The sequence below is a fragment of the Eleginops maclovinus genome, chromosome 2, assembly GCF_036324505.1.
Source record: "Eleginops maclovinus isolate JMC-PN-2008 ecotype Puerto Natales chromosome 2, JC_Emac_rtc_rv5, whole genome shotgun sequence".
NCBI lineage: Eukaryota > Metazoa > Chordata > Actinopteri > Perciformes > Eleginopidae > Eleginops > Eleginops maclovinus.
Window position 1 is genome coordinate 28,667,908 of NC_086350.1, and position 12,948 is coordinate 28,680,855.

Consider the following 12,948-nt stretch of genomic DNA (forward strand, 5'->3'; position numbering starts at 1 on the left):
GCTGCGATGTCAGCGCCACCAGCCGGTAGCTGTTGAAGTCCTTCGGATGTGGGGTCTTTGGCATGGGTACCACACAGGACGTCTTCGATATTAGTGGTACCCTCCCTTGCTTCAGGCTCAGGAGGAGCCTAGAGCTGATGCTATTGGGACCCACTGCCTTCCGTGCCTTACACCTCTGCAGCTCGCTCCTCACCTGGTTGGTTGTGCCAAGGTGCCATCAGCGGATGGGGGTGTTGCGGGGGGAGAAGAAACAGGGGCTGGTGTGAAGAATGTCTGTGGTCGAGGGCTGGTTGGAGGTGTGATAGCTGTAGGGACAATGGGAGTGCAGCAGGGGGGAATGTGTTCGGGGTATGGGCGCCTGACTGATCAAATCTATTGAAAAACATGTTCAGGTTCTTTGCCCACCGATGGTCCCCCCCGGACCTGGGAGTCTGGCCTTTTCTTGCCAGAGATGGTTTTTAGGCCTCTCCAGACTTCGCTGACGTTCCTCTTCCTGTAGTTGTTTTTCCCCTCAATGATCTTCCACCTCAGTTCCCTCTGTACTACCTTCAGCTCCTCGCTGTTGCCTGATCGAAAGGCCCTGTTTTTGTCCTGAAGGAGAGCCTTTATCTCGGGGTTTACCCTGGATTCAGGGTTTGTTGTTTGGAAAACACCGAACAGTCCTGGTGGGTACGACGTTTTCCTCACAGAAGTTGATATAGTACGTTATGCAGTCAGTCAGGCTGTTGATGTCCTTCCCGTGAGCGTCAGTGAACACATCCCACGCAGTAGTGTCAAAATTGTCTCCCAAGGGCCTCTTCAGACGCCTCAAACCACCTCTTCATGCTGCGTGTGGGCTCCGGCTGTCTGTACACCAGAGGTTGATACACAGGCAGGAGGTGGACCAGGTTGTGATCAGATCTGCCCAGGGGAGGAAGGGGTGATAAGCTGTACGCCTCCTTGGTGTTGGCATACAGTAAATCCAGTGTTTTGTTGTCTCTGGTGGTGCAGGTAACATATTGTTTGAATGTGAGCAGGGTGTTTGAGATCAGGATGAGGGCAGTTGGGTGCCGTGTTTGCAGTCTGCTTACATTAGAGCTGATGACGTCACATGCCTCTTCAGAATTAGCAGAGGGGGGGATATACGCCACTATCCCGCGAGTGGCCGCATGCTAACTTCAAAGAACTCAATCTCTCTGTTGCAGATCTTTTCTTTAATAGTGATGTGCCCAGGGTTACACCATTTATAGTTCACAAACACAGCCAGCCCTCCTCCTTTCCTCTTACCACTCTCTCTCGTCCTGTCCACACGCAACAGATGAAACCCGTCCAATGTAGCATTAGTGTCTGGGGTTAGCTCTGTTAGCCACGTCTCTGTAAATACCATGAGGCTGTTCTCCCGATACCCCCTCTGATGCCGGGTCAACAGCGATAGCTTGTCCATGTTGTTAGGGAGTGATCTTACGTTTCCCATGATGACGGAAGGAAGGACAGGTCTGTATCGTCTCCTCCTTGCTCGCAGCTTTGCCCTGGCACGGCGTCCCCATCTCTTTCTCCTCAGCTCGCGGGGGACAACGGGTCTATCGCCGGTTAGCATCGCCATGCTACGGGAAATAAAGTTTTTCTAAATGTTTTTTCTCGATGAAAAACTGTTACCATTGCAACAGTATGTCCAACTTCAACTAAACAATGTTCTAATTGTTTGCTGTATTCATGTTTTCCGTCATTCTGTCTAGAAGAAAAAGAATGTGCCAAACTATCTGGTAATAAAAGGAACCCTGGCACACCAATCAATCTGCGACAGTCACTGTCAATCAAACTTCACAGACTCTGGCCTAATGTGTTTTATAAACGTGCTGCTTTTAGTTTATGTTATTTAGTCTTTTCCAGTTTGAGCACGTGTGAGTTTGGCAACAGTCAACATTTCTGAATCACAAATCACTTTACGCTGTGATGTAAAATGTACTTAAACATTTTGAGAAGTATACACTGTTTAAAAGAGGAGGTCCTTAGCTTTTTGATATGTGAATTGTTTTATTCTCCAAACCCTGGTATGGCCCACATGGAGCACACATTTGTATCTTCAACAGGGAGCATTGACCCTGTGGTTTCTCTGAAAAACGGGAGAATCCAAGGGGAGTATGTTACGGTGAAAGGCACAGAAAGGAGGGTGAAGCAATTCCTGGGAATCCCCTTTGCCCGGCCCCCTGTTGGGCCCCTCCGCTTGGCTGCTCCCCAGGATGCAAAGCCCTGGGAAGGAAAGAGAGACGGCACACAGCAGCCGAAGATGTACGACTGTGTGCCTACTGAGTAACACAGCAGCATCACATTGGACTGACAGTTTGTTCTCTCACAAACACAAACCTGTGTCTCTCATTTTATTTTAGGTGTATCCAGGATCCAGAATTAGTAGTGCATGTTTCCAGGACCATGTCACTACAATACACACCAGCAGAGATTTCAGAGGATTGTCTGTATCTGAACGTGTACACTCCAGCTGAGGCAACACAATCAGACAAACTACCGGTGGGTTAAACCTGCAACGGGTTAAACAGGCCAGCATTTAAGGCTTACTTTGTGATCAACTTCTCATGTCTTTGTCTGGACTGAAGTCTCAAGTACGATGTTCATGTTATTTTAACATCCCCAAGTGTTCTATTTGGTGAGTTTGTTCAGCTTGAGGAGCTGGTTGGCTTGCTCTGATGGGGCTTCTGTTAACTGTTCAAATTAACGCTTTACAGGCAACTTGCATTTTTTTAAAATATTTTTTAAATTTAATTGTATTATTATTACAATTATTGCTGCCTCCTTTGGACACAGGCGGATGTGTTTTCCATTTGGCACCACCGCCTGATAAAGATCTGGTGGAAATGGAGGGCTCAAATTAAATCCTCTTTAATGTCAGACATATGTACCCAGAACACACAGGGAAATTTGGCCTGTGCATATATTCCATCTGAGTACATGGAGCATTAGGGGGGCCATCTTTGGCCTCTCCAGGTTCTTCTTCACTGTGGTTCAATCTGTGTGACAGCAGTTCCTGTTTTGTGTATCAGGTGATGGCGTGGATCCATGGAGGAGGTCTCAATGGGTGCAGCTTCCCAGTATGACAGTGCTCCATTAGCTGCTTATGAAAACATAGTGACGGTTGTTATTCAGTGTCGCCTTGGCTTTCTGGGATTTTTCAGGTAAGAGATTGTTTTACTCATGTTTTATTGCATTTCTGGATTCAAATAAAGACAAGTACTGAGAATACCAACAGTATCACAGTGTTCTCCAGACTTTTCTAAACAAAATGATTCTTTAAAATCCAAAGCGACTGTCTTCATTTTTTGGTTGTAAACAGCACTGGAGACCACCACGCTCAGGGCAATTGGGGATTCTTGGACCAGCTATCGGCCCTGAGATGGGTGCAAGAAAACATTCAGGTCTTTGGTGGCAATCCAAACTGTCACAGTCGCTGGAGAATCTGCACTAGGCATCAGCGCATCGATACTGGTAACACACGAGACAGAAAGAAAGCAAAAAAAACAATAGTTACATATATTTTTAATATACACTGAACCTCAGTGTATTTGTGAGTGCATTTTGAATCTATGCTAACAACATATGTATCAACCTTTATATTCAGACTCTGTCTCCACAAGCAAAAGGACTGTTTCAGAGAGCAATTTTTCAAAGTGGAGTAGCAACAGTTGGGACCTACACTACAAGAAACCCTTCTGGTGATGCCAAGGTACTGTTTCATGTTAACTCCTTTACACCAGCATGGATTCAGGGAACATTTCCCATGCTAATTGTTTTGAACAGCGACTGTACTTACTGCATTATTATTTTTCGGGCCACTTGGTGAATGAAGACAAAATCAAGGTTGTTATGGCAAAGACATGTTTACATAATAAGCCAGCCAAACATGTTAGATCCCAGTTGAGTTGTGTTTGGATCATTCTCCTTTTAGCTCTGTTTTGGTCTTCTCCAACCCCAGAGAAACATACCTGCTGCTTTAACTGCTTGTTTGATACTCCACTGTGTACTCCAGCTGGTGTCTCACATGAACTGTCTTCAGTTTGCTGCTAGGCAGTGAGTGTGTTTATCAGAGGTCCATACCAGGGATGTCACGGTTTAAAGTCATCAGTCTGACTGCTCACCAGCTCACACACCTGCATCACATCACATTAGCCTGGTATCTACGTTCCAGCCTCACTACGCCTCTTTGCCAGATTGTTTCTTCACTCTCTACTTGCAGTTCTCCTGAGAGTTTTCGTATTAGATTTTGTGTTGGACATTGCGAAACTGCTTGTTATACATATACCTGCATCAAGTTTAATAAAAGTCTTTACGAACTGTACTCTGGTCTAATGTTCTGCAATTGGGTCCTAACTACCCCTGTGACAAGGGGAAACTAAAGGAAGGTCCTACATTGAAGTGGCTCCATAGAGCTGAAGCTCTGCAGAGTTGTGTGATAATTCTCAGAGGGTAAATAAATGTTACCTCTTTTACATAGACTTACATTTGATCGATCGATTTTCTATATGCTTTTTAGTGCAGCTTGTGTAGTAAAGTATTAGCAAGCTGATCAGAACACAGATCCAGCAAAAATGAAAGAAAAGAAAAAATCTGAAGTCATTATGAGAAAAATGAAGACTAATGTGTAATGGAGGATGTGGTTCTTTTGTTCAACGGCTTAAAATATAATTCCTTTAGCATTTTTCACATGTCCATACAGGTTAAAATAAATGTGGCTTTACACATTTTCAAGAGAATGATTGTATCAGGGTACATTGACCATTGTATTTTACATTGGTAATAATTTCTTCCTTGTACAGATTGTTGCCAACCTTACTGGATGTGACCGCCACAGCACAGAGGAAATGGTCCAATGTACAAGGGAGAAAAGTACAGATGAACTACTCAAAGCAACTAAAAAGTTAAATGGTCTTGTGAACTTATGCACACAGATGTCCTGATGTCTTGAGCACTAATGTTGTTTTGATTGTGTGGTTTATTCTGTTCTGCTTATTTTATTTCCTGTATCAATCTGTTATCACAGTTTTAATGAAGAAAAGTTAGAATCCAAAACAGGAACGACACTTTCTAATTGTACTACATTTCTGTGTGTTTGCTCCTGAATGGCAGAATAATAGTAAAACCCGGAGGACTCCCTGCTCCATAACTTCTCTTTGTTAACTGGACATATAACATTCACACTGTACATTTTGCATTTGTATTTCATTTAATATTCCATTCATTGCACTCTTATCGTAATATCCTGCTTTATATTGTGTAAACTTCAACAGTGTTTATTTGTCAGACAGTTTATAGATTCTTTATTTTCATAGTCAACTGTATTTTTTCTCTAATTCCGGTTTATTTCTATTTTGAAATGTTTATTCTTTAGAATTGTTTATTTCTAATTATGTGCAATGCTTTGTTTTATTTTATGCTGCTGCAACACAAAAATGTCCCAGTTTGGGATTAATAAAGTACTTCTTATCTTACCTATTCCAAAAGATGGATTCATCTAAAATCTAAACATATATAAATATCCTAATTATGTATGACAAAAAATAAATAGCATATGGTGCCGTGTTATGACACAGCTACAAAGGGTGAATAATTCACCAGAAAAAAACATTTTAATTTTGATAAGGATCAGCGTAAAATTCTAGATCAAACTTCATGTGTTAGGGATACCTTGGCCACAGGGGGGCATCCTGTGAGCACTGTTGACTGCTTGAGAGTGAAACACTGAAAACACTGAGGAGTTAGATGTGTAACTGCAGAGTTGTGTTTAGATGAAGGTTCCTGGGAGCGGTGGTGGATGGCGTGTTTCTGACTGACACAGCAGAAGATCTCCTCAAGAGGAAAGAAGTGATGAAGATTCCAGTGATGATGGGAATAACGAACCATGAGTTTGGATGGATCCTGCCTCAGGTCACTCACACATCATGTTCTTTGGCCATCCCATTGCTCCTTCTATTGCTGTGTGTCAATAATCTTCAGACCTATTTTTTATGAAAGGAACTCATCTTGAAGGATTTCTTGTTCATCTTGAACTCTTTTTGAAGCGTTTGTCTGATGCTGATTACAGATCTTCGCCCCCCCCAGGCTGGGAAAGTGGCATGAACAGAGAGTCCGTCCTGTCAGTGGCCAACATCTTCAACCCTGCAGGGGTGAGCTCCATGACTGCTGCTCCTAGTGATCATTATTCATTCAGTCATTCATTCATGCATAATTAAGCTGGGTTTTTATATACTATTACTTAATTTGACATTTTTAATTTAGTTTACCGTTTCATATAACGTTTTAGATTTTTTTTGCCCCTTTAAAGTATTCAGTCAAAACAATATGGTACTATCCATAACTACAATTAAATTACATATTTTTGTTGTATACACAGACCAAAGCATGGGCTTCTGGCCAGGGCCAGTGCTTTGCTTAATATCAGTTTCTGATATTGCAAAGGAAGTAAGCGATATAACATAAACTGATGGCATTAGATGAAAGATCCCTTGATGACATGTTCTAAGTCATTTAACTAGAAAGCTGCTTTACTTCTTTGTTAATATAATAATCATTTGCAAATATTGTTTACGTCAAAAGTTTAATGACCAAGCACAGATTATATCCTACTTCATTGAAAAGTACTTCCCAGTCTAGGTGTGCTGACAGTTGAAGCTGTTATATAATATCACAGTCAAAGACATATTTTACAACACCAGGATGGATGTTTACACAAACCAAAACTATATAAAAAAAACCTGTTGAAGATCTCATGCTCACACAACCACTTGAGTACAGAATAATTTTTGGGGAGTATTTAGGCAAAATATAAAACTCTATTCAATAAGCATTACCATCGTATTGAAAAGGTGGTCAGCCCAAGGGATTTTGTGAAGGTTTAATTCAACATTTTAACCTACAATTGTGTCCTGATCTGTCAAACACATAGATTTTATGATCATCACATCAGTCACAATCCAACCCCCCCTGTCCCAGGCCTCTGTTGCCAACAGCCTCATCGCTGACGAATACTTGAAGGACGCTAGAACAACAGAGGAGATCAGAGACGCCTTCACTGAGATGATTGGCGACATGCTGATGGCGCTGCCTATGGTCACGGTGGCAGGATACCTCTCAGGTCAAACAGCAGCTCCGCAGATCTCTGTAGAAGTTGTAACAAAGTTGACGTTTGAAGAAAACGGGTTGAAGCATCTAAGGGACATTCAATCAGTGTATATGCTCCTTTCATCTCATTTTAGATTGCATCACTTCAGAGTTAATGCAAAGGCAGTGTGGTTAGAATGAATAACCTGCAGATCCAGGTGTATCTCAATAAATTACAATATCGTGGAAAGTTGATTCTGCAGGTTTTTCATTCTTACCACACTGCGTTTGCATTAACTCTGAGGTGATGCAATTTAAAATTAGATGAAAGGAGCATAAAAACAAACGAGAGCAAGCACAACACAAAGGCAGAGACCCCTAGTGGAGTGGAGGGGGTCGTATCACACTTGAAATAATTGACTTTGTGTGAAAGGAATCTATATAAAAATATAAGGTTCACTTTTTAAATAGAATTACTGAAATTAATTAACTTTCCCACGATATTGTAATTTGTTGAGGTGTAACTGTATATATGAGAGCTCAAGCAAAAACCTCTTGCCTTTTGTCTCCTTGCTGTATTTTTTTATTTATTTTTTTTGAACTTCTTTTTATTGTATTTTCACATCAGTCATGCAGTGCATCAACACAAAATCTTATATGACAAAGTTGAAAAACATACAAAAAGGTCATACAGTCATACAAGGTGGAGATACAACACAATAGGGGTCCAGTTATTGAGGAATGCTTCTGACTTAAGATGTAAAACTGCAGTGGTATATTCCATGTGATAAACCTCTTGGACTCTATCCCTCCATTGAACTATTGTGGGGGGCTGTGGCTTCAACCAGGAGGCCGTTATGACTTTATTTGCAATTATCAGAAATGTCCTTAACAATTTTGTGTGGCTATCTTCCAGGAAGTCCTCAGGTACTATGCCCAATACAAAATGCATTGGTTCCATCGGCAGGTCTATAGACAAGCACTGCTTTATTTCTCTTTGTATGTTTTTCCAATATTCCAATACTTTTGGGCAATCCCAGAATATATGTGTGTGGTCCCCTGGTAAGCTACAACCCCTCCAACACTCAGGCGAACCACTACTCCACCTTGATATAACAAGTGGTGTTCTAAAATACCTCATTCTCAGCTTCCAGCCATATTCCCTCCAACTGGGGCTATTTGTGACTTTATGACCCTGTTCAAATGAAGTTTCCCACTGTGTGTCAGATATTATTGTATTCATCTCCAATTCCCACTTTTCTTTAATATCCAAATTATTCTCTCCCAGATCCTCTTGTAGTGCCTTATCTAAATATGATATCATTTTTTTGTCACTGTTCCCTGTATAGTTGAAATGAAAATATGCTCTATTTTAGATGGTGGGGAACAAAGCTTTTCCCATTCTTTATGTTTCTTTAGATAGTCCCTTATTTGTAAGAACCTAAAAAAGTCTTCATTTGCTAAATCCCACTTTTCTTTAATTTGTTCAAATGACTTTAATACAGTTCCCTCAAATAGCTGGTCCAAGACTTCTAATCCCTTATCTTTCCATCTTTCAAAACCCCTATCTAGCCTTGCTGGAATGAATTCTATATTATTAGCTATGCTTATGGCTCTAGATATGGTCAAAGGTGATTGTATTTTTTTTCTTACAGTAGACCATACTCTCAGAGTATTTTTAACCCATATGTTTGTGAGCTTTTTCACCCATTCGGTGTCTAAGTTAAGGAATGGGAGTGAGTTCAGTGGAACATCTAGACATTCAGACTGTTCCATTCATACCCAAACAGTATCCCTTTCTTGAGATAGCCAGGAAACAATGGATCGTAATTGGGCTGCCCAGTAATATTGCTTCAGATTAGGTAAATTCAGGCCTCCGTTGATTTTTGTACATAGTAATCTTCTGAGTTTAAGTCTAGGGGGTTTGCTTTGCCATATGAATTTAGAAAACCATTTTTCTATAGTGGTGAAGGTAGCTGAGGGGACAAGAATAGGCAAAGATTGGAAAAGGAAAAGCAGTCTGGGGAGAATGTTCATTCGAATTGTAGCGGCCCCTCAACTTGAATAAACAGGCTTGGAGTGTTTCCTTACGGGTGTACTTTATTCAGACGAGTGTGCATTGCACAAACACCGTGAAAACTTAAAAGGAAAATGACAAAGGCAATTTAGCTAGATACAAATAATGCCTTGACAAATGCACTTAAGCAAGCTAGCATCAAATAGATAACGACATTATCATGAAATGAATCACATTACTATTTACATTACATCATTTACACAAACGTAAGAAATGAATACATATGAAATAGACAGTAGCTACATTACAATGAAACACATACCTCGCTCCGCATATCGAGGGGTGCTAAAGAGTGGTGATCCAGGGAAGACTGCCGCCATTAACTTAACGTTGGAGAGCTAGCTAGCAACTTCATACCTTATTTTTTAAACTGCTACTGCCAAGCAAATAGAGCACTCATTCAAACGGGTTTGACCAGGAATGCTGCAACGTAATATAACACTTCAAGGAACGCTTTAGAGAACACGTTAATTTAAAGTTATAATACTATTTTGAGATCTCTGACTCTAGACATGCATTGTCTTGTAACGTGCCTTCTTGTGTTATACCTTCAGCGAGCGTGCACGTTCTGGAAGGATTGGTTCACCGTGCAGATAGCATGATGTCAAAATAAAAGTCACATGAGATAAAAAGTAACTCAGAATAAAGGATAAAATATAATAACAGGATAAGCATAATAGACACTGCTAGTGGCCATCTACACGAATAGTCTCCACTCTTCCCATCAAAGAAAGTGGTAATAATTCCCATTTTATAAGATCTGCTTTTATACACTTCATCAACTTCCCATAATTGGCTGTGAACAATTTTAATAGATCTGTAGTTAGAATTATTCCAAGGTATCTGAATCTTTGTGACCAGCGAAAGTGAAGTCGTCCTGTTAGTTGTATAAGCCACTGTCCCTTTAACATCATAGCCTCAGACTTAGATTCGTTAATCTGATATCCAGAGAGTTCACCGTACTCGTTAAGAGTGTTCATTAGAGCAGGTACAGAAATAGTAGTAGTAAGTCAAAATGTCGTCCGCATATAGTGATATTTTATGTTCTGTATTTCCCATATCCATTATCCCTTTTATTTTCTCGTTTTGTCTTATGGATGCCGCCAAGGGCTCAATGTTTATGGCAAAAAGTAAGGGACTAAGACAATCTCCCTGCCTCACTCCTCGCTGCAGGTCGAAAAACTCTGAGCAGCATCCATTCACTCTGACTCTTGCTTTAGGCTGTTTATAAATAGTTGTTACCCACCCTATAAATTCTGAATCCTAGACAATGTTTGAAACAAAAACTCCCATTTCACAGTGTCGAAAGCCTTCTGTGCATCAACGCTTATAAGCATTGACGTCTGTTTATTTGTCTTTGCACAGGTAATTATGTTTAAGGTTCTCCTTATATTATTAGCACCCTGTCTGCATGGAATAAACCCTGTTTGGTCTGGCTTAATAAGTGATCCAATATGTCTCTGAACTCTTTGCGCTAAGATGCTTGTTAACAATTTCTGGTCATTACATAACAGGCTAATGGGTCTATATCCTTCACAAAGTGTTGGATCTTTTCCTTCCTTCTGTATCACAGATATGATGGCCTGTGACCAGGTCTCAGGAGGGTTGCCCTCAGAGAGAGCATATCTAAACACTTCAGTTAACACTGGCGCTACGTCATTAATGAAGCACTTATAAAATTCTCCAGGGAGGCCGTCAACTCCTGGGGATTTGCTATTTTTTAATCTCTTTATTGCATTTCTAATTTCTGCATCTGTTACAGGTGATATCATTTGTGATGACGCTTCCTCTGATAGTGTGGGGAGCTTTACATTTTTAAGGAAAGTGTTGGTGTTATCAGTTGTCATTTGCGACCTGGGTTCCTTATATAAATTGTGATAGAATGTTGCAAATGCCTCTACCACCTCTTTGGGGTGTGCCTGGGCTTTGCGGAGTTGAAAAGCTAAAAGACGGCTAGCTCTGTTTCCACTCTCATAATAGGCTTACCTTTGTTTAATAAATCTTAGAGCTCCTTCTGCCTTCAGTGATAGCAGTTTATTTAAGGCTTTTCTTGCTTCTTTAAGTTCAGTAATAACATTGCTTGAGCCTGCACCCTTGTGTTGCTTCTCTAATGACTTTATTTTGTTTTCTAGCCCCAGCTGTTCCTCCAGTCGCATTCGTTTCAGTTTGGATGAGACCTGTATGATTTTCCCTCTCATAACTACTTTTGCTCCCTCCCATAGTATTGTAGGGTTGACTTCTCCATTATCATTTATCTCAAGATATTCTTTAAAATGTTGCCTCAGCTCCCCAACAATTTCAGTGTTATTCAGTATAGATACATTCATTCTCCAATCCTTGCTGTATTTAGATGTGGGTGTTCCAGTTTACATGTATGAGTTTGCATACCGTGCTGGGATACACAAAAACAACCGTCCTTCCTTTGTGAAGGCAGATCATGCAGATGATGTCGGCTTTGTGTTTGGTGGATGTTTCTGGAATGGACATTTAAAAATCATAGGTATGCTAACCAATACATATTTGTAGATTAGATGGGTTCTATTGCTTGGGTTATGCAATGTAAGGCATGGCCACTTCATCCCAAAACTTCTGGGACATCATGGTGAATGGATACCAGTGTCTGATTTGTGATTGAACTATTCCTGTCCCATCTTCAGGAAACCTTACCAAGGGGGATGAGAAGCTTTGTAGAACCATGATGGCATGTTGGAGCAATTTTGCTCAAACCAGGTGAGTGTGCCCTGAAAACAACAATATCAAGATGCACTATTTGTATATTAACTTTTAAAATAAGGCAGTAAGCAATGACAGCAAAATTGTCATCGGAATCAAAATCAAGTTTATGCTAGGTACGTTTAAACAAACATGGAATTTGATTTGGTGTGTGGTGGTGCGAACATAAACAACCTATGACAATAATTTGTAAAAATAGGTCCAAAAAAGACATTGATGATAATAAAAAGAATTATGTTTACACTAAATTTAAATATACAAGAACCTTAAAACTAAAAAACAAACAAAAAAACACTTAAGACAATGAAAATATGGCAATATTTTAAAGTGAAGGGCTGTTCAGACATGAGTGCAAGAATGTGCAATATGCAGACGGGGCTGAGCATGAGGAAAAAAAGAACAAGATGTTGTTCATGTTGTTATCATGTCAGTGGGGGTCCTGGGTCTTGTTAATAAGGCTGGTAGCAGAGGGGAAGAAACTGTTCAGGTGGAGAGAGGTTTTGGTCCTGATGGACCAGGGTAAACAGTTTGTGTCCAGGAAAATGTCAGTGTAAAAAAAGTGTATTTTTGTCTATTCTGCAGATTTGTGTCTGTTCTGCAGATTGTCCAAATAAAACTGTCTGCATTTATCTCTTAAGCTCTCCAAACGGCCCCAGGCTCTTCTCCTGGCCTCAGAATGACCGGCACAAGCAGGAGTACATGGAGCTGGGGCTGATGCAGACGCTCAAACAGAACCTGAAGAAGGAAAGAGTCCACTTTGCCACTGTCGTTCTGCCTCAGCAGCTGGAGCAGTCCGCTGCAGCAGCCAACACTGGGAACTGATCTCTGCATGCCTCATGTCTCAAATCCTATTTAGTATCTTGTAGAGTCGCTGTATTAAAGGTAACCATTTCATTGCAAAAAAGAAAAAGGTGGCTCTTGTTACATGCACTCACGGCATGGTTTGTAGATGATGTTTGAAAACAGTTTTGAGAGCTAAGATCAATCATGTAAGTTAAGAGCAAAGAGTTTTTGAATGGAAACCTTCCATAAAAAAGCTTATGAAACTTTTT

At 40.6% G+C, this 12,948-nt stretch overlaps 1 protein-coding gene across 1 annotated transcript; it reads left to right on the forward strand.

Moving 5' to 3' along the window:
- Nucleotides 1-2,041: 2,041 nt before the first annotated feature.
- Nucleotides 2,042-12,718, forward strand: LOC134859900 (carboxylesterase 5A-like). Its single transcript, XM_063876684.1, is given in 15 exon segments — nucleotides 2,042-2,268; nucleotides 2,367-2,505; nucleotides 3,036-3,061; nucleotides 3,063-3,167; nucleotides 3,326-3,424; nucleotides 3,426-3,477; nucleotides 3,611-3,715; nucleotides 4,806-4,914; nucleotides 5,765-5,913; nucleotides 6,071-6,079; nucleotides 6,081-6,152; nucleotides 6,979-7,120; nucleotides 11,514-11,663; nucleotides 11,821-11,893; nucleotides 12,535-12,718. Coding segments are annotated over 15 exon segments (1,641 nt in total).
- Nucleotides 12,719-12,948: the final 230 nt, after the last annotated feature.